The 22,063-nt window shown below is 45.7% G+C and overlaps 1 protein-coding gene across 3 annotated transcripts in view; it reads right to left on the reverse strand.

The window, feature by feature from the left end:
• Positions 1-22,063, reverse strand: part of LOC139578163 (transcription factor SOX-6-like) — a 173,163-nt gene that overhangs the window by 25,349 nt on the left and 125,751 nt on the right. For all 3 annotated transcript variants that reach the window (XM_071405428.1, XM_071405430.1, XM_071405427.1), the window contains 4 exons: positions 14,857-15,006; positions 11,334-11,508; positions 8,833-9,017; positions 1,094-1,199 (listed from right to left, as the gene is read on the reverse strand). In XM_071405428.1, the coding sequence (XP_071261529.1) occupies positions 1,094-1,199; positions 8,833-9,017; positions 11,334-11,508; positions 14,857-15,006 (616 nt within the window). The remainder of the gene's footprint in view (positions 1-1,093; positions 1,200-8,832; positions 9,018-11,333; positions 11,509-14,856; positions 15,007-22,063) is intronic.

Here is a 22,063-nt window from a genome sequence, read left to right on the forward strand (position 1 = left end):
CATTTTGAGGAATTGCATTTATGAACTATGTTATGAACTTCCTATTTTTTTCGTAAGTAAAGTTTTGTGAATCAGGCCCCTGGGGTGCAGAAAAATGGCAGCAGGTGCTCTGGACTCAAGTCAAAATTTGAAATATTTGGCTGTAGCAGAAGGCAGTTTGTTCGCCGAAGGCGAAGCATGGTGAAGCATGATGGAGGTTCCTTGCAAGTTTGGTGCTGCATTTCTGCAAATGGAGTTGGGGATTTGGTCAGAATGAATGGTCTCCTCAATGCTGAGAAGTACAGGCAAATACTTATCCATCATGCAATACCATCAGGGAGGCATCTGATTGGCCCCAAATGTATTCTGCAGCATGACAACAACCCCAAACATACAGTGAACGTCATTAAGAACTATTTTCAGCGTAAAGAAGAACAAGGAGTCCTGGAAGTGATGGTATGGCCCCCACAGAGCCCTGATCACAACATTATCGAGTCTGTCTGGGATTACATGAAGAGAGAGAAGCACATGAGGCTGCCTAAATCCACAGAGGAACTGTGGTTAGTTCTACAAGATGTTTGGGCCAACCTACCTGTCGAGTTCCTTCAAAAACTGTGTGCAAGTGTACCTAGATGAATTGATGCTGTTTTGAAGGCAAAGGGTGGTCACAACAAATATTGATTTGAAGTAGATTTTTCTTCTGTTCACTCACTTTGCATTTTGTTAGTTGATAAATATAAACTATTAACATGACTATTTTTGAAAGCATTCTTACTTAACAGCATTTTTTCACACATTCCTAAAACTTTTGCACAGTACTGTATATATATATTTTTTCTATTATTATGATTATTCAGGGACTGCTGCAACACCCTCAGCACCCCTACTTCCCGCGGCTATGCTAATGTAATATATATATCCATTTGACCTCTCTCTTCTCTTTTCCTCTGTTCTACTATTATGCACCAAGCTATATAGATACGGGTTGTAAGCATACACACATAAACATCAACAGAATGCACTTACATAAAAGTATTGAGCACTGAAAGAGTTAGTTAGAAGAAGAACATCAGAAATGTAGAAAGAAAGAAAGAAAGAGACAGACGAAACCCACCATGAAGATCCTCAGGTCTGGTGAGGTCAATGACCCTGTGGCCCATCTTTCCATCCTCTCCCAGGTTGCCCAGGTGCTGACTCAAACTCTCAAAGTGCATCCGCTCCTAAAATACAGAGGTCAAAGGTCAATCAGGGTTGAGTACGGTTTGAGTCTGAGTCTGCCTAATAGTAATAGACAGACACAGACACAGACACAGACACAGACACAGACACAGACACAGACACAGACACAGACACAGACACACAGACAGACAGACAGACAGACAGACAGACAGACAGACAGACAGACAGACAGACAGACAGACAGACAGACAGATAGATAGATAGATAGATAGATAGATAGATAGATAGATAGATAGATAGATAGATAGATAGATAGATAGAAGGGAAAAGAGAGAGAGCGGCCCCCCAAAAGATAGAAGGACAGCCATTGCAGCTTAGGGGGGATAGAAGGGATAGGAAAGTAGAAGAGAAGAGAACAGGAGAGTAAATGGAGAAAAATGAAGGGAGAGAGATCAATAGATAGATAGATAGATAGGAGGGAAAAGAGAGAGAGCGGCCCCCAAAAAGTATGTTTAGCCACAAAAAGAGACAATACGCCAGATCTATCCAGCGCTTCCATGTAAGCTGACTCAGTGCTCCCCACCCATCCTGCCTACTGTCTCTGATTATTCTGCGCTGCCTGCCCGCCATCCCGCCCTCTCCCTCAAATGAGTCCAGCATGCCGTCTGTAGCCCTCCAGCTAAAATTACCCTGCCACGCTCCCGAACTGTGGAAAACAAGGGCCTCCACAATCACCACACATCCACTCATTCCTCCACCTCTCCTCCTCCTCTCCCCGTTTTCTGGTGACAAAGGCATTTTGTTTGACGGAGGGAATGGTTGCTGGATGAAGTCATGCCGCGGTAGACGCTGGCAGCGCCGATGGAACTTGGGGCCTTTTGTTTTTATATATATATATATATATATGTAGGGAGCCAGGGAGGGCCAATGTCAGCACGACGTTAAGGGCTGTAATCAGGCCACCACAGAACATGTGCTTGGCCAGCGCTGCACACACCACAGAATCTGCTCAAAGAGAACTAAGAGAGAGGACTAACACTGGACGACCTACTGAGAACTAACACTGGACCAATAGAGGACTTACAGAGATGACTAACACTGGACCAACAGAGGACTTACAGAGGTGACTAACACTGGACCAACAGAGGACTTACAGAGATGACTAACACTGGACCAATAGAGGACTTACAGAGATGACTAACACTGGACCAATAGAGGACTTACATAGAGGACTAACACTGGACCAATAGAGGACTTACAGAGATGACTAACACTGGACCAATAGAGGACTTACATAGAGGACTAACACTGGACCAACAGAGGACTTACAGAGATGACTAACACTGGACCAATAGAGGACTTACAGAGATGACTAACACTGGACCAACAAAGGACTTACAGAGATGACTAACACTGGACCAATAGAGGACTTACAGAGATGACTAACACTGGACCAATAGAGGACTTACATAGAGGACTAACACTGGACCAACAGAGGACTTACAGAGATGACTAACACTGGACCAATAGAGGACTTACAGAGATGACTAACACTGGACCAATAGAGGACTTACATAGAGGACTAACACTGGACCAATAGAGGACTTACAGAGATGACTAACACTGGACCAATAGAGGACTTACATAGAGGACTAACACTGGACCAATAGAGGACTTACAGAGATGACTAACACTGGACCAACAAAGGACTTACAGAGATGACTAACACTGGACCAACAAAGGACTTACAGAGATGACTAACACTGGACCAATAGAGGACTTACAGAGATGACTAACACTGGACCAATAGAGGACTTACAGAGATGACTAACACTGGACCAACAGAGGACTTACAGAGATGACTAACACTGGACCAATAGAGGACTTACAGAGATGACTAACACTGGACCAATAGAGGACTTACAGAGATGACTAACACTGGACCAACAGAGGACTTACAGAGATGACTAACACTGGACCAACAGAGGACTTACAGAGATGACTAACACTGGACCAACAGAGGACTTACAGAGATGACTAACACTGGACCAATAGAGGACTTACAGAGATGACTAACACTGGACCAATAGAGGACTTACAGAGATGACTAACACTGGACCAATAGAGGACTTACAGAGATGACTAACACTGGACCAATAGAGGACTTACATAGAGGACTAACACTGGACCAACAGAGGACTTACAGAGATGACTAACACTGGACCAATAGAGGACTTACAGAGATGACTAACACTGGACCAACAGAGGACTTACAGAGATGACTAACACTGGACCAATAGAGGACTTACAGAGATGACTAACACTGGACCAACAGAGGACTTACAGAGATGACTAACACTGGACCAACAGAAGACTAATTTAGGACTTAATCTGTAACAGGACTCAGTATGACAGCAGGCCTAGAGTCAGTCCAATGTGGTCGCTTGTAAATGACAACAATGACTAATCAACATTAGCTACATAGTTCAAAGCTATAAAAGACCATCTTAAAAGATACTATTATTACTTTACAGGACTGGGGCTTGTCCAACATTCAACTCAATCTATATTTCGGAACTTAAAGAGACACACAGAGCTCCTCTATTGCATGGGCTCTCCTGAACCCGTTGGCTGGGCACACATTTTAACGGGTTGCTATGGCAGCGCTATAAACACTGCACCGACCGAGCAGTTTTATCAGCGTCATGTTCAGCTCATTACTGCGTCGACGTGTACAGGCAAACCCTGCTCTAACCGACCCACAACATTTACTGCCTCCTCCAGGAGCAATGAAGTCCCTCACTCCTCCTCCTCTACCCCCTTCCTTCTTTCACTGTGCCTGTCATCTCTCAATACAGATGCCTTGTCCTGTTGTCCATGGGAAGTGAAGGAGCTCACACCCTGTTTCATCCAGTTGTAGCAGCAATAATACATATTTATATCTATAAGGCCTTGAATTTGGACGCAAAAGTACTTGTATATGACTTTGCTCAAAAACTATAAGGTGCATACTGGCAATGAGAATGCACACCAGAACAGCCAGTGAATACCACAACACATTTCCTGTTAGGACTGACAACAGAGACTGCTGTGTGGTGACTGGCCTGGCTGACTCAAGTCACCCACATTGCTAATGTTCTCCTCAACGGTCCCTCCTTTCCCTGCAGTGTGGCACACAAAAGAGCTGGTGTAACATAGTTGAGTAGTCCCGACAGCTGATGTCAACTACCGACAGAGTTAAGTAGGCTTAGTGACAGGGACGTTCTAGTAAAGTACCGGTGCTCTGCTGAGTAGGACACACTGAATGCTCTACGCAAGGCCAGCTCACTCAAAACGGGAATAAACTTACTCCACACACACACAGTCACACACACACTAGTATACATGTAGACACACACAAACACACACACGCACACAGGCACACACAGTCACACAGGACAAACACCCACGCACTCACAGTCTGTGGCTATTTTAGTGTGCTTGCTTGGCAGCTGCGGGCCTTGTTGGAAGCAGCGTAAGCGTAACGCGATACTCAACAATGCCACTTGCTGGCCAGAGCTAGCGTCTGTGCGCAAGGCGAGCTATAATGACATTAACATGGCCAAGGCCAGCCCAGTGCCAGGACACGGCAGCAGAAAGAGGACTCCTGGATCACCGTCAGTAGTAGAACTTATAGCAAAGGGAATCTTGCTAAAATTGAAGGATGACTAAGGTTAAGGCACACACACACACACATATGCATGCATACAGACACACCACACCCACACAGACCATCAGCATAGTTCCATATGAAGTTACACCCCACACCCTCTTCACCCCGTGGTCTATCCTTAGAACACAGTCATCTGTGTGATACCTCTTGTAGCAGAGATCAGATTAGGATCAGGTGTTTCGGTAGTTTCATACTGCCTAATCTAATGCATTTCTAAAGAATGTCCCAAAAATAGCAATGAATATTGTTAGAAAAAATGATTTTCATGAAAGCATGACACTCAGACTCAAATATAATGAATACAAAGTACAAAATGTAGCATCTCCATTGGATTGGATTAGTTACATTAGTTATCTGCAGAATGGAGGTGGTGAGTCATGTCAGCTTTCTCTATGAATTGACTAGGACAGAGACAATCCTATGAGTGGCAACAAAAAAAACTCCCTTCTACAGAAAAATAATAGATTTAAAGCTAAGAAAAGCGTGTTTGAGGAACCGTTGTTAGGTAACGAATAACACTGAACAACAAACAGTGGTCTGTGGTGTTCTAGAACCGGAAACAATAACGTTGAGAGTTTCCAAATGAGCTTTTTATTAGGAGGAAAGGAGCCATAAAGTAAATTGCTGCATTGCTCGGTTTGTCCTTATAAAGTCGGAAAATATAGTGTTGGTACATGTGAGAACCTATTGTTCACAATATACCAGGCTTCGTTTGATAATTTAAAATCATTGACACATTTAGACGTTTTGATTAGGATCATGTCAAACCATCTACAAAGAAACACATTCAAAACACTGATAAATCTCAGAATATTTTTCTCCACTTTATGCTAAACAACTCCCAATCAAAAACAGAAAGTAATGTTTAATATGTACAGGAAACGTGGCCTCTAGTTGAAGCTGTGGCCTCTAGTTGGAACTGTGGCCTCTAGTTGAAGCTGTGGCCTCTAGTTGAAGCTGTGGCCTCTAGTTGAAGCTGTGGCAGAGGGGATTCATTGGGGATTCATCGATTCATTCAAGTATTCATCACTAAAATATTAATGATTCCTCTGACTTCGTCCTTCCTCCCTTTCAAAACGTATTTTCCCTTGAGTCTATCCATGATTGACTGATCTGATTTATATTTTGAAGATCTTTTTTAACATGGGGGACCCCGTGGGTATAGGAGCTCCTGCTACAAAGTGGCCCATCTCCTCTCTTCAACCCGGGGGGCAGGGGGTCTGAAGGCCCTCTTCCCAGACTGTGGTTCTAATTGGGTATAGACCCCCAAGTCTCTCACACACACACACACACACACACTCAGACATGTACAAGCACACACGCACACACACACACATACACCAAAACCATCACTGTCATAGACCCAGCTGCTGTCTGTTCAAAGCAGTCGACTTCTGGGTGGCCGTGGATATGAAAGAAGAGAGGATCTCAAGAGCACTGGCCAGGGTTCCAGAGAAAAAAGCAGACGCCACTATTTCCCTTCAACAGTACATGTATGAATTGAGAAAGTGACAGAATTGGGCTTTCCCTGTGTCAATCTGAGAATGAGAATATAATTAGAGCAAGTGTACATTGTTCAGGCATCTGTCTGCATTTTCCTACCTTGTCTGTTGAGTCTAATAGTGCTCATTGAAAATATGTAGCGTGTGTGTGTGCGCTCATTGGTGTTTATTTGTTTATTTGGATCCCCAGTAGCTTTTGCAGAAGCAGCAGCTACTCTTCCTGGGGTCCACAAAATACATGACATGTATCAAAGCACTGATAGACAAGGACAGTCACACAAAACACTGATACGCTGATAGACAAGGACAGTCACACAAAACACTGATACGCTGATAGACAAGGACAGTCACACAAAACACTGATACGCTGATAGACAAGGACAGTCACACAAAACACTGATACGCTGATAGACAAGGACAGTCACACAAAACACTGATACGCTGATAGACAAGGACAGTCACACAAAACACTGATACGCTGATAGACAAGGACAGTCACACAAAACACTGATACGCTGATAGACAAAGACAGTCACACAAAACACTGATACGCTGATAGACAAGGACAGTCACACAAAACACTGATACGCTGATAGACAAGGACAGTCACACAAAACACTGATACACTGATAGACAAGGACAGTCACACAAAACACTGATACGCTGATAGACAAGGACAGTCACACAAAACACTGATACGCTGATAGACAAGGACAGTCACACAAAACACTGATACACTGATAGACAAGGACAGTCACACAAAACACTGATACGCTGATAGACAAGGACAGTCACACAAAACACTGATACGCTGATAGACAAGGACAGTCACACAAAACACTGATATGCTGAGAGACAAGGACAGTCACACAAAACACTGATACGCTGATAGACAAGGACAGTCACACAAATGTAAAACACAACGATATAGAAACAATACAACAATTACACAAAACATACAACTACAAAAGTATGTGTGTGTGTACGTGTGTGTACGTGCGTATCTGTGTCTGTGAGTGTGTGTCTGTAAGTGTATGTGTGTGAGTGTGAAGTGGGTGTGTGTTAGAGTGTCTGTCTGTCTGTCTGTCTGTCTGTCTGTCTGTCTGTCTGTCTGTCTGTCTGTCTGTCTGTCTGTCTGTCTGTCTGTCTGTGTGTGTGTCTGTGTGTGTGTCTGTGCGTTTGTGTCTGTCTGTGTGTGTCTGTGTGTGTGTGTATGTCTGCGTGTGTGTATGTCTGCGTGTCTGTATGTGTCTGTCTGTGTCTGCATCTGTCTGTGTGTGGTGTGTGTGTGTATATGTCTGTGTGTGTATGTCGGTGTGTGTCTGAGTGTCTGTCTGCGTGCCTGTCTGTCTGTATGTCTGTCTGTGTCTGTCTGTGTCTGTCTGTGTCTGTCTGTGTGTGCGTGTGTCTGTGTGTGTGTGTCTTTCTGTGTGTGTGTCTTTGTGTGTATGTTTGTTTGTGTCTGTCTGCCTGTGTATGTGTCTCTGTCTGTAGGTGTGTGTCTCTGTGTGTGTCTGTGTGTGCGTGTGTGTCTGTCTGTCTGTCTGTCTGTGTGTCTTTGTCTGTCTGTGTGTCTCTGTCTGTCTGTCTGTCTGTGTCTGTGTGTCTCTGTGTGTCTGCCTGTGTGTGTCTGTCTGTGTGTGTCTGTCTGTCTGTGTGTGTCTGTCTGTGTGTGTGTGTCCTCACAGTTCTCAAGTTCTTGTCTAATCCGTTGTTTCAAGGTCATTTTGCTGTTTATTTGAGTAATAGTAGATGGAAGGGAGTTCCGTGTCTGCACGTGTCTGTCTGTGTATGTCTGCGTGTGTGTCTGTGTGTGTCTGTCTGTGTGTGGTGTGTGTGTGTATATGTCTGTGTGTGTATGTCTGTGTGTGGTGTGTGTGTGTATATGTCTGTGTGTGTATGTCTGTGTGTGTCTGTCTGTGTGTGTCTGTCTGTCTGCGTGTGTGTCTGCGTGTGTGTCTGAGTGTCTGTCTGCGTGCCTGTCTGTCTGTCTGTCTGTCTGTCTGTCTGTCTGTCTGTCTGTCTGTCTGTCTGTCTGTCTGTCTGTCTGTCTGTCTGTCTGTCTGTCTGTTTGCTGTTTATTTGAGTAATAGTAGATGGAAGGGAGTTCCATGTGATCATGGCTCTGTATAATACTGTGTTGCCGTGAACTCATTTTGGACTTGGGGACTGTGAAGAGACCCCTGGTGGCATGTCTTGTGGGGTATGTATGGGTGTCTGAAGAGACCCCTGGTGGCATGTCTTGTGGGGTATGTATGGGTGTCTGAAGAGACCCCTGGTGACATGTCTTGTGGGGTATGTATGGGTGTCTGAAGAGATATATATACAATGCTTTTAGTTTTAGATGCGTAAACACACATGTGCATGTGTATATGTGCGTATGCATCTACGTGTTTGAGTGCGAGTTTGTGCATGCGTTCATGTGTGTGGGTGCGTCTTTATGTGCACCGTGACTATCACCTTGCTGCCATTGCTGAGGCTCATGCCGCTCAGGGCTGTGAGTTTGGCCTCCAGGCTTTGCTGCTGCTGGTGATGAAGCTGTTCTCTCTGGATCTGCTCCCTCATCTTCCTCGCCTCCTGGATGGCCTTCGTTACCGCGTCCTGGTCCCCAAACAACGCCGTGGAGTTCAGGCTGGATAGGATGTCTGTGGGTAGAAAGCATCGGCCGTCAGTGTCTGACTGTTGACGGGCACAACACCAGACCAATCAGCATTGTTGCTGTACGTGACCTCACAGGAAAAGATCTTGACAAATGACTGATTCCAAATGGACCACTAGCTCCTCCTCTCTAGACATACGTAGAGCAGAGAGGATTGGTTCCTCCTCTCTAGACATACGTAGAGCTGAGAGGATTGGTTCCTCCTCTCTAGACATACGTAGAGCTGAGAGGATTGGTTCCTCCTCTCTAGACATACGTAGAGCCGAGAGGATTGGTTCCTCCTCTCTAGACATACGTAGAGCTGAGAGGATTGGTTCCTCCTCTCTAGACATACGTAGAGCTGAGAGGATTGGTTCCTCCTCTCTAGACATACGTAGAGCTGAGAGGATTGGTTCCTCCTCTCTAGACATACGTAGAGCTGAGAGGATTGGTTCCTCCTCTCTAGACATACGTAGAGCCGAGAGGATTGGTTCCTCCTCTCTAGACATACGTAGAGCCGAGAGGATTGGTTCCTCCTCTCTAGACATACGTAGAGCCGAGAGGATTGGTTCCTCCTCTCTAGACATACGTAGAGCCGAGAGGATTGGTTCCTCCTCTCTAGACATACGTAGAGCCGAGAGGATTGGTTCCTCCTCTCTAGACATACGTAGAGCCGAGAGGATTGGTTCCTCCTCTCTAGACATACGTAGAGCCGAGAGGATTGGTTCCTCCTCTCTAGACATACGTAGAGCCGAGAGGATTGGTTCCTCCTCTCTAGACATACGTAGAGCCGAGAGGATTGGTTCCTCCTCGCCAGACATAGGTAAAGCCGAGAGGATTGGTTCCTCCTCTCTAGACATAGGTAGAGCCGAGAGGATTGGTTCCTCCTCTCTAGACATACGTAGAGCCGAGAGGATTGGTTCCTCCTCTCTAGACACACGTAGAGCCGAGAGGATTGGTTCCTCCTCTCTAGACATACGTAGAGCCGAGAGGATTGGTTCCTCCTCTCTAGACATACGTAGAGCCGAGAGGATTGGTTCCTCCTCTCCAGACATAGGTAAAGCCGAGAGGATTGGTTCCTCCTCTCTAGACATACGTAGAGCCGAGAGGATTGGTTCCTCCTCTCTAGACATACGTAGAGCCGAGAGGATTGGTTCCTCCTCTCTAGACATACGTAGAGCTGAGAGGATTGGTTCCTCCTCTCTAGACATACGTAGAGCTGAGAGGATTGGTTCCTCCTCTCTAGACATACGTAGAGCTGAGAGGATTGGTTCCTCCTCTCTAGACATACGTAGAGCCGAGAGGATTGGTTCCTCCTCTCTAGACATACGTAGAGCCGAGAGGATTGGTTCCTCCTCTCTAGACATACGTAGAGCTGAGAGGATTGGTTCCTCCTCTCTAGACATACGTAGAGCTGAGAGGATTGGTTCCTCCTCTCTAGACATACGTAGAGCTGAGAGGATTGGTTCCTCCTCTCTAGACATACGTAGAGCTGAGAGGATTGGTTCCTCCTCTCTAGACATACGTAGAGCTGAGAGGATTGGTTCCTCCTCTCTAGACATACGTAGAGCCGAGAGGATTGGTTCCTCCTCTCTAGACATACGTAGAGCCGAGAGGATTGGTCAGGTATAAGCAACATAGAAAAAAGGTGGAGCTGTTACCATATTGCTTGTAGATCTCCAGCTCACTGAGATCTACACAAGTGTCTAGGGGGTAGGGGTGACGCCTTTATTTGTGGTTAGACAATGAAAGACTCATCTGTAAATTACATTTTTCCAACGGCAGTTTCTCTACAAGCACCCAACGTTCCCCTCCGGGACTGCAAACTTTCCGCTACCTTCCTTGTCTAATTAGCAGATGAAGAGGAAGTACTGTATGCTTGGGTGGCCGTTAAAAAAAAGGCATAATATAGCACACAGGAAGGAACACAAGTGAAGTGGCGCGTCCTCAAAGACACTATAGAGGAGCTAACAAAATTGTTTTGGTGTAATGCAAGGCTTTAGATTGGGCTTAATCACAGATAGCAGAGGTAGAGCACTAAGGTTTATGGTCCAGGGCAGGCAATGATGTGAGGAAGTCTCTTTAAACCAAATAACGTGTGCTGGGTTTCACTGGTTCCGCTGCCTGGGTTTTCATTGGTACTAAATACAGGGCTTTGGGCACTCGTAAAAAAAATAAAATAATAGGTCTCCTTTGGGGTTGACTTGAACTGGCGGTGGATGCTAGGAATGTTTGTGTGCAATGTGAAGGTGTTTGTGTGCATTTTGTTTATTTGTACCTGTGAGTGTGTGCGCAGGCATGTGTGTGTGTTCATTGCACCCACCCAGTGAGCCTCTGCCCATGTTGGAGAGGGGGCTGGGGATGCGCCCCTTCCCCATGGTGATGGGGCTGGTCTTGTTGCTGGGGAACAGGGTGTGTGATGGCGAGGACGGGGAGCGGTGGGGCTCGCCAGTCTTGGATCGGGCTGAGAGGTTCAGGGGCTGCGTCGACCCTTCCTCCTGTGGAAGACGAGGAGAAAGAGCGGTCACAGGGGTAAGAAAAGGCTGAAAACACACCATGGACCTGTTACATGGGCAAACAATTATTTTGACGTTGTTATGATGGCATTATGACAGACTGCTTCAAGTGAAGACCTGGTGAAAATGTAGTTGTCAGTTGAAGTGTGTATACACTGAGTGTACTAAACATTCGGAACATCTTCCTAATATTTAGTTGCACCCCCTTTTGCCCTCAGAACAGCCTCAATTCATTGGGTTATGGACTCTACAAGGTGTCGAATGTGTTCTGCAGGGATTCTGGCCCACGTTGACCCCAATGTTTCCCACAGCGGTGTCAAGTTGGCTGGAAGTCCTTTTGGTGGTGGACCATTCTTGATACACACAGGAAATTGTTGAGCATGAAAAACCCAGCAGCTTTGCAGTTCTTGACACAAACCGGTGTACTACCATACCCTGTTCAAAGGCACTTAAATCGTGTGTCTTGCCCATTCACCCTCTGTATGGCACACAAGCACAATCTCAATTGTCTCAAGGCTTAAAAATCCTTCTTTAACCCATCTCCTCTTCCTTCATCTACACTAAGGTGGATTAAGAAGTGACATCAATAAGGGATCACAGCTTTCAGACCTGGATTCACCTGGTCAGTCTATGTCATGGAAAGAGCAGTTGTTCTTAATATTTTGTACACTCAGTGTAGCTGTCGTGGTCTAAGTTCTGCTGAGGAGGATAATTTCTCTATCCAACTGACTGAAGAGTCTGTCGCCCTGATTCAACCTGACTCGTCTATTCAACTGAGCCTCTGAATTATGTTGAAGCATGTCTGTCTGGGAGTTCAGATTGACAGAATAAAAACATTTGAAGCAGACAGAAAAGTTGTGTTTGTTTATACTCAGTGTAGACCAGTGTGAATGATGTGTTTGAGAGTGCAATATTGCTTTAATACTTTGGTCGTGTTCCCCAGGGCACCGTGTTGAGACCGGTATTCAGAAGCTGGGAAAAATAAGGCTTTGACCATCAGATTGCTGCCTAAAAAATGTATTCACTCAATTATCCCGCTCTCAAGTTGTGGCCATTTATAAATACATTTGATCAACAAAAACTTTTGTCGTCCCGTCTCCTCCTCTCTTTCTTAATCAAAGGTTCATGACCACATCGCCTCACATTGAGTTTGTGAGGAATCCCTGGAAGGGGATAGAAACTGGAAGAGAATCCGTCAACACCACCTGACTGGGTCGTGACAGGGAACGCTAACAAACATGGATTTAATTTGAAACCAGTCTTGAGGAGAGGAGAAAGAACGTGATTTGGGAGGCTGGGAGGACATTGGGATGCCAGTGTGGAGGGTAGCGAGAGTGGAAAGGGGTTAGGGAATGTGTAAGTTTCAGGGTGGAAGTTTGAACTTTCAAGGGAAGGGTACTGAGTTCTGACTCCAGTCTATTCTGATGATGGTTGAGAAGTATTGTGGAGCTGTGGTGAGTTCTGACTCCAGTCTATTGTGATGCTGGTTGCAGCGGTGGTGAGTTCTGACTCCAGTCTATTGTGATGCTGGTTGCAGCGGTGGTGAGTTCTGACTCCAGTCTATTGTGATGCTGGTTGCAGCGGTGGTGAGTTCTGACTCCAGTCTATTGTGATGCTGGTTGCAGCGGTGGTGAGTTCTGACTCCAGTCTATTGTGATGATGGTTGCAGCGGTGGTGAGTTCTGACTCCAGTCTATTGTGATGCTGGTTGCAGCGGTGGTGAGTTCTGACTCCAGTCTATTGTGATGATGGTTGCAGCGGTGGTGAGTTCTGACTCCAGTCTATTGTGATGCTGGTTGCAGCGGTGGTGAGTTCTGACTCCAGTCTATTGTGATGATGGTTGCAGCGGTGGTGAGTTCTGACTCCAGTCTATTGTGATGCTGGTTGCAGCGGTGGTGAGTTCTGACTCCAGTCTATTGTGATGATGGTTGCAGCGGTGGTGAGTTCTGACTCCAGTCTATTGTGATGCTGGTTGCAGCGGTGGTGAGTTCTGACTCCAGTCTATTGTGATGATGGTTGCAGCGGTGGTGAGTTCTGACTCCAGTCTATTGTGATGATGGTTGCAGCGGTGGTGAGTTCTGACTCCAGTCTATTGTGATGCTGGTTGCAGCGGTGGTGAGTTCTGACTCCAGTCTATTGTGATGATGGTTGCAGCGGTGGTGAGTTCTGACTCCAGTCTATTGTGATGCTGGTTGCAGCGGTGGTGAGTTCTGACTCCAGTCTATTGTGATGCTGGTTGCAGCGGTGGTGAGTTCTGACTCCAGTCTATTGTGATGATGGTTGCAGCGGTGGTGAGTTCTGACTCCAGTCTATTGTGATGCTGGTTGCAGCGGTGGTGAGTTCTGACTCCAGTCTATTGTGATGATGGTTGCAGCGGTGGTGAGTTCTGACTCCAGTCTATTGTGATGCTGGTTGCAGCGGTGGTGAGTTCTGACTCCAGTCTATTGTGATGATGGTTGCAGCGGTGGTGAGTTCTGACTCCAGTCTATTGTGATGCTGGTTGCAGCGGTGGTAAGTTCTGACTCCAGTCTATTGTGATGATGGTTGCAGCGGTGGTGAGTTCTGACTCCAGTCTATTGTGATGCTGGTTGCAGCGGTGGTGAGTTCTGACTCCAGTCTATTGTGATGATGGTTGCAGCGGTGGTGAGTTCTGACTCCAGTCTATTGTGATGCTGGTTGCAGCGGTGGTGAGTTCTGACTCCAGTCTATTGTGATGCTGGTTGCAGCGGTGGTGAGTTCTGACTCCAGTCTATTGTGATGCTGGTTGCATCGGTGGTGAGTTCTGATTCCAGTCTATTGTGATGCTGGTTGCAGCGGTGGTGAGTTCTGACTCCAGTCTATTGTGATGCTGGTTGCAGCGGTGGTGAGTTCTGACTCCAGTCTATTGTGATGATGGTTGCAGCGGTGGTGAGTTCTGACTCCAGTCTATTGTGATGCTGGTTGCAGCAGTGGTGAGTTCTGACTCCAGTCTATTGTGATGCTGGTTGAGTAGTATTGTGGAGCTGTGGTGAGTTCTGACTTCAGTCTATTGTGATGCTGGTTGCAGCGACCCTACATAGACACATGGCTCCCATTATTGCCTCGTCGAGTCAAGATGAGGCGTATGCTCTCGAGCTCACTCCAGTAAAGAGGTCTGGGCCCATGCCAAACAGCAGCCAGCGCCAATGTGTGTGTGTGTGTGTGTGCGTGTGTGTGTGTGAGTGTGTACACACATGTGTGTTCATTCCCTTTCACTTGAATCATTGATTCAGTATATATTCAGTGAGTTATATACTGTAAAGCAAGGTCCAAAACAAAAACACACAAAGTCAAGAATAAAGAGAAGGCTCACCTTAATGTGAGTGACAGGACTCAACACTCTCTTCTCACTCTTCAAGCTGGGGGGCGATAGGGGGTCTGAGGAGTTGGGAGGCTGTGGAAGTGAGGCCATTTTGGCTCCAGGTGAGATCTGCATGCTGGCCAGCTGGGCGGCGTACAGCTGCTGCAATGAGAGGAAATAGGGAAACTGACAAGCTATTAACATCAGCAGCCAGCCGCTAGAGCTGGCTTGCTTCCCGCCTCCCTCGCGGTGTGTCACACGCCCACACGCACAGAAAAAACACAGAGGCCCTGTCTATAGCTGGTTGTGACTTGAAGCTAAAATGAAAAAGAAACCCACAACTATGAACATTGTTGGAGGCATGTGTTTGTTTGTCAAGGTTCAGATCCAGAGAAAACATATTCAACTCAAACCATCGCCAATCTATCTACAATGCCGATTCATTCAACAGATGGTGGTGTTCAGAGTGGCTTGCTCATCGATTGATATCAATGCTTGGATCCAGCTTGAGGTTTGGAGTGTCTGTCAACACTTCAAGTCAGAGAAATGCATCAAGTTAAATGTCAGAGTAAAGTTTCAGAGAAAGATTCTTTTTTTTTTACTCTTTCAAAGACTTAATAATGGAGAATAAACCTCAATTTCAGAGAAATCCTACAAAGCTTCAGCCATTCCAAGACACTTAGTAAATATTAAACAACCCAATCTAGAAAAGAGAAACAGTCTCTGTCTGAGGTCCAGCAGTCTGAATCAAAGCTCTGACCACTGCCTGAAACCACTGTCAACCTCCGTTTGAGGACTTGACAACATATCAAAGCCCCAATCCTGCATGAAAACCACCCAGACATGGCTTGTGTTCAGTAAGACTTGGCCTGCCTCTCTCCCTCCTCCTCTCCTCTAATATCTCTATTTCTACACTCTTCTTTTATCTTCTCCTCTTCTGTCTCCTCTCTCACCGTTCTCCACTCTTCTCTCCTCTCCCTCATCTCCTCTCCTCCTACCTCCCGCTCTCTCTCCCCTTGTCCTCTCCTCTCTTTCCCCCCTCTTCCCCTCTCCCTCTCTCCCCATTGTATCATTGCCCCAGTGTTGTGAGATCTGATTTCCTCTCAGTCTAAACCGCTAGGCCTCATGAGGACTCTGAGGTCCGTGGAGGAGGGTGGCAGACACACGAGAAGCAGAGCAGACGGGAGGACTGCCGCGCCGTCTCATTCTGTGGTTCAGGCAGCGAGTTGGACAGCCCTCTCTCGAGCCAATATTAAACACAAACAGAAGGGGCCCTCGCCGCGATGAAACAAAGCCCTGGTGTCACGTCGCTTATTTTCGTTGGCGAGTATGAGGAGTGCCCGGGCCAACCTCTGGCGATATGAGATCCGCTCAGGAATGTGCTTTGAATGACTTTTAGGGCCTCGCGCGTCTATCATTCACGACCACAAGAGTAACTCGCTGTGGAGATGGCTGTTGTTCATACAACTGCGGAGAAGGGGAGAGCTGAGGTTGAGGTATACACCCTGAATGTCTCCGAGGCCCAAGCACACGTACAAACACACACACTGTCTCTCTCTACTGAGCAAGGATTATGTATGGGAATGAGTTAGACAGTTAGACACTGGTAGACTGAGCTATGGGCCCCTATACCCAAGCACACTCACACAAACTTAAAACACACAAACATTCACATTCATACCCCCACACAAACTAAAACAGAGATAGCCCCCCCCCCTTTCAATATGGCTGCCAAAACAACATCAGACAAGAGCTTTGCACAGAGAGCTGACAAAAAGCGACCAGTCGAACATAAATAGGGAGTCAAACGGTGCACTTTTCTAGTAACCTAGTAAAAGATTGCCACAGTCATTTTTAGCCACATTGAGCCTTGTAAATGTATAATTTCATTATTGTTTACTTGACATTGACCCTGTCCTTGCCAACTGGCATAATGCTGTTTAAAGTCAAACAAACAAAAGCATTAAAGATAGGCCTTTTTCTCCCTTTTCCCCAAAAAAACCTGAGGGATCGATGGCTGGCTAGAAGCCAATGTGCAACGTAAACAACAGCAAACGGACCTCTCGCTGTTCAGTAAACCCTGAGGGAAGACAATGCAGTGATTTTTTTAAATTACAAATTGACAAACAGTCTTTAAAAACGTAACTCGCTATTGGACGGGGGCTCTGGCTGTTAGTGCTAATTTGACTGAAACTAAATGATTAGTCTGTAATTTTCCTCCATCAGTGCTGGTTTTGATAGCCATGTTAGCACAATAATATGCTAAGAGAAAGGTTTGATGTGCTTTATCGGGGGCTGAGTAGGAGTGCTGATCTAGGATCATTATGGGATTTAAGATCATAATAAATAAGTTAACACGGATTCTATACCTGCCCCTAGCGGGACTGGTACAATCCCCTTGGCTAGCTTCTTTTAGCTTTGGCTTTCTATTGATCTCAGTATAGGGAAAACACATGGGGGTTGGAATTTTTCAGCAGGTTAGCAGGGAGAGAAAGGAGAAAAGGGGACTGACTGCCTGACGCTTACCACGAAAAGGCTAAATTAACAACTTCTGGTGTGTGTGTGTGTATTCTTGTGTTTGTGTGCGTGCGTCATGCGTCCTCACATAAGTACGTGTGCGTGTGTAAACGTACATATGTGTAAACGTCACAGTAAGCGTGTCTATATATATAAACTCAGCAAAAAAAAGAAACGTCCTCTCACTGTCAACAGCGTTTATTTTCAGCAAACTTAACATGTGTAAATATTTGTATGTGTCACGCCCTGACCTTAGTTATCTATGTTTTCTGTATTCTTTTGGTCAGGTCAGGGTGTGACGAGGGTGGGTATGCGTGTTTTGTGTTGTCTAGGGTTTTTTGTAGATCTATGGGTTTTTTGTAAGTCTAGGTTATTGTAGGTCTATGGTGGCCTGAATTGGTTCCCAATCAGAGGCAGCTGTTTATTGTTGTCTCTGATTGGGGATCCTATTTAGGTTGCCATTTTCCATTCAGGTTTTGTGGGTTATTGTCTATGTGTAGTTGCATGTCAGCACTCGTTTGATTAGCGTCACGTTAGTTTGTTTAAGTGTTCTTCGTTAATAAAAGAAGAATGTATTCAAATCACGCTGCGCCTTAGTCTCCCTACGATGAACGTGACAGTATGAACATAAGATTCAACAACTGAGACAAACTGAATAAGTTCTGCAGACATGTGACTAACAAAAATTTAATAATGTGTCCCTGAACAAAGGGGGGGGTCAAAATCAAAAGTAACAGTCAGTATCTGGTGTGCCCACCAGCTGCATTAAGTACTGCAGTGCATCTCCTCCTCATGGACTGCACCAGATTTGCCAGTTCTTGCTGTGAGATGTTACCCCACTCTTCCACCAAGGCACCTGCAAGTTCCCAGACATTTCTGGGGGGAATGGCCCTAGCCCTTACCCTCCGATCCAACAGGTCCCAGACGTGCTCAATGGGATTGAGATCCGAGCTCTTTGCTGTACATGGCAGAACACTGACATTCCTGTCTTGCAGGAAATCACGCACAGAACGAGCAGTATGGCTGGTGGCATTGTCATGCTGGAGGGTCATGTCAGGATGAGCCTGCAGGAAGAGTACCACATGAGGGAGGAGGATGTCTTCCCTGTAACGCACAGCGTTGAGATTGCATGCAATGACAACAAGCGCAGTCCGATGATGCTGTGACACACCGCCAAAAACCATGATGGACCCTCCACCTCCAAATCGATCCCGCTCCAGATTACAGGCCTCGGTGTAACGCTCATTCCTTCGACGATAAACGCAAATCCGACCATCACCCCTGGTGAGACAATACCGCGACTCGTCAGTGAAGAGCACTTTTTGCCAGTCCTGTCTGGTCCAGCGACAGTGGGTTTGTGCCAATAGGCGATGTTGTTGCCGGTGATGTCTGGTGAGTGACCTGCCTTACAACAGGCCTACAAGCCCTCAGTCCAGCCTCTCTCAGCCTATTGCGGACAGTCTGAGCACTGATGGAGGGATTGTGCGTTCCTGGTGTAACTCGGGCAATTGTTGTTGCCATCCTGTAACTGTCCCGCAGGTGTGATGTTCGGATGTACCGATCCTGTGCAGGTGTTGTTACACGTGGTCTGCCACTGCGAGGACGATCAGCTGTCCGTCATGTCTCCCTGTAGTGCTGTCTTAGGCATCTCACAGTACGAACATTGCAATGTATTGCCCTGGCCACATCTGCAGTCCACATGCCTCCTTGCAGCATACTTAAGGTATGTTCACGCAGATGGGCATCTTTCTTTTGGTGTTTTTCAGAGTCAGTAGTAAGTTTTCATAACTGTGACCTTAATTGCCTACCGGCTGTTAGTGTCTTAACGACCATTCCACAGGTGCATGTTCATTAATTGCTTATGGTTCATTGAACAAGCATGGGAAACAGTGTATAAACACTTTACAATGAAGATTTGTGAAGCTATTTGGATTTTTACGAATTATCTTTGAAAGACAGGGTCCTGAAAAAGGGACGTTTCTTTTTTTGCCGAGTTTATATATACAGTCGTGGCCAAAAGTTTTGAATGACACAAATATAAATTTTCACAAAGTTTGCTGCCTCAGTGTCTTTAGATATTTTTGTCAGATGTTACTATGGAATACTGAAGTATAATTATAAGCATTTCATAAGTGTCAAAGGCTTTTATTGACAATTACATGAAGTTGATGCAAAGAGTCAATATTTGCAGTGTTGACCCTTCTTTTTCAAGACCTCTGCAATCCGCCCTGGCATGCTGTCAATTAACTTCTGGGCCACTCCATTGGCTGAGAAGCAACCCCACACATGATTGGTCCCAGGATGCTTTACTGTTGGCATGACACAGGACTGATGCTAGCGCTCACCTTGTCTTCTCCGGACAAGATTTTTTCCGGATGCCCCAAACAATCGGAAAGGGGATTCATCAGAGTTTCTTTGCTGCCCTTCTCGACACCAGGCCATCCTCCAAAAGTCTTCGCCTCACTGTGCGTGCAGATGCACTCACACCTGCTTGTTGCCATTCCTGAGCAAGCTCTGTACTGGTGGTGCCCCGATCCCGCAGCTGAATCAACTTTAGGAGACGGTCCTGGCGCTTGCTGGACTTTCTTGGGAGCCCTGAAGCCTTCTTCACAACATTTTAACCGCTCTCCTTGAAGTTCTTGATGATCCGATAAATGGTTGATGTAGGTGCAATCTTACTGGCAGCAATATCCTTGCCTGTGAAGCCTTTTTTTGTGCAAAGCAATGATGACGGCATGTGTTTCCTTGCAGGTAACCATGGTTGACAGAGGACGAACAATGATTCCAAGCACCACCCTCCTTTTGAAGCTTCCAGTCTGTTATTCGAACTCAAGCAGCATGACAGAGTGATCTCCAGCCTTGTCCTCGTCAACACTCACACCTGTGTTAACGAGAAAATCACTGACATGATGTCAGCTGGTCCTTTTGTGGCAGGGCTGAAATGCAGTGGAAATGTTATTTTGGGATTCAGTTAATTTGCATGGCAAAGAGGGACTTTGCAATTAATTGCAATTCATCTGATCACTCTTCATAAGATTCTGGAGTACAGTGATCCCTCGCCACTTCGCGGTTCACTTATCGCGGATTCGCTATTTCGCGGATTTTCATAATGCATTTTTTTTTTTTTTTTGGTGCATTGTGCTCTGCATTCTGATTCGCTAAAAACTCACTCCCGCTTCTTGTATCAAAACATGCTACGAATTGTGCTATCATTTTGTCGTCTCGTGCAGTTATGTGTACGTACATAAAACAGCTTGGCAAATTTACATTAAGTTGGCCAAATTATCTTGTAATTTCGAACATCTCCTAAACCCATAATGTCGACGAAACGGCCTACACGTGAGTCACTGTATTTGTATACATGTAATAGTTGCTAATTGTAAAAAAAAAAAAAGTTTTCTATTTCGCGGATTTCACTTATCGCGGGTCATTTTCGGAACGTAACCCCCGCGATAAACGAGGGATTACTGTATATGCAAATTGCCACCATACAAACTGAGGCAGCTTTGTGAAAATTCATATTTGTCTCATTCTCAAAACTTTTGGCCATGACTGTACATATACAGTTGAAGTCTGAAGTTTACATACACCTTAGCCAAATACATTTAAACTCAGTTTCTCACAATTCCTGACATTTAATCCAAGTAAAAATTCCCTGTTTTAGGTCAGTTAGGATCACCACTTTATTTTAAGAATGTGAAATTTCAGAATAATAGTAGAGAGAATGATTTATTTCAGCTTTTATTTCTTTCATCACATTCCCAGTGGGTCAGACGTTTACATACACTCAACTAGTATTTGATAGCATTGGCTTTAAATTGTTTAACTTGGGTCAAATGTTTCGTGTAGCCTTCCACAAGCTTCCCACAATAATTTGGGTGAATTTACACCCATTGCTCCTGACAGAGCTGGTGTAACTGCGTCAGGTTTGTAGGCCTCCTTGCTCGCACACACTTTTTCAGTTCTGCCCACACATTTTCTATGAGATTGAGGTCAGGGCTTTGTGATGGCCACTCCGATGCCTTGACTTTGTTGTGCTTAAGACCCATTTACGACCAAGCTTTAACTACCTGACTGATGTCTTGAGATGTTGCTTCAATGTATCCACATAATTTTCTGTCCTCATGATGGCATCTATTTTGTGAAGTGCACCAGTCCCTCCAGCTGCAAAGCACCCCCACAACATGATGCTGCCACCCCTGTGCTTCACGGTTGAGATGGTGTTCTTCTGCTTGCAAGCCTCCCCCTTTTTCCTCCCCCTTTTCCAAACATGTTAATTATGGCCAAACAGTTCTATTTTTGTTTCATCAGACCAGAGGACATTTCTCCAAAAAGTACGATCTTTGTCCCCATGTGCAGTTGCAAACCATAGTCTGGCATTTTTATGTCGATTTTGGAGCAGTGGCTTCTTCCTTGCTGAGCGGCCTTTCAGGTTATGTCGATATAGGACTCGTTTTACTGTGGATATAGATACTTTTGTACCTGTTTCCTCCAGCATCTTCACAAGGTCCTTTGCTGTTGTTCTGGGATTGATTTGCACTTTTCGCATCAAAGTACATTCATCTCTAGGAGACAGAATGCGTCTCCTTCCTGAGCGCTATGACGGCTGCATGGTCCCATGGTGTTTATACTTGCGTACTATCGTTTGGAAATTGCTCCCAAGGATGAACCAGACTTGTGGAGGTCTACACTTTTTTTTCTG

Source organism: Salvelinus alpinus, chromosome 6 (genome assembly GCF_045679555.1).
Source record: "Salvelinus alpinus chromosome 6, SLU_Salpinus.1, whole genome shotgun sequence".
Taxonomy (NCBI): domain Eukaryota; kingdom Metazoa; phylum Chordata; class Actinopteri; order Salmoniformes; family Salmonidae; genus Salvelinus; species Salvelinus alpinus.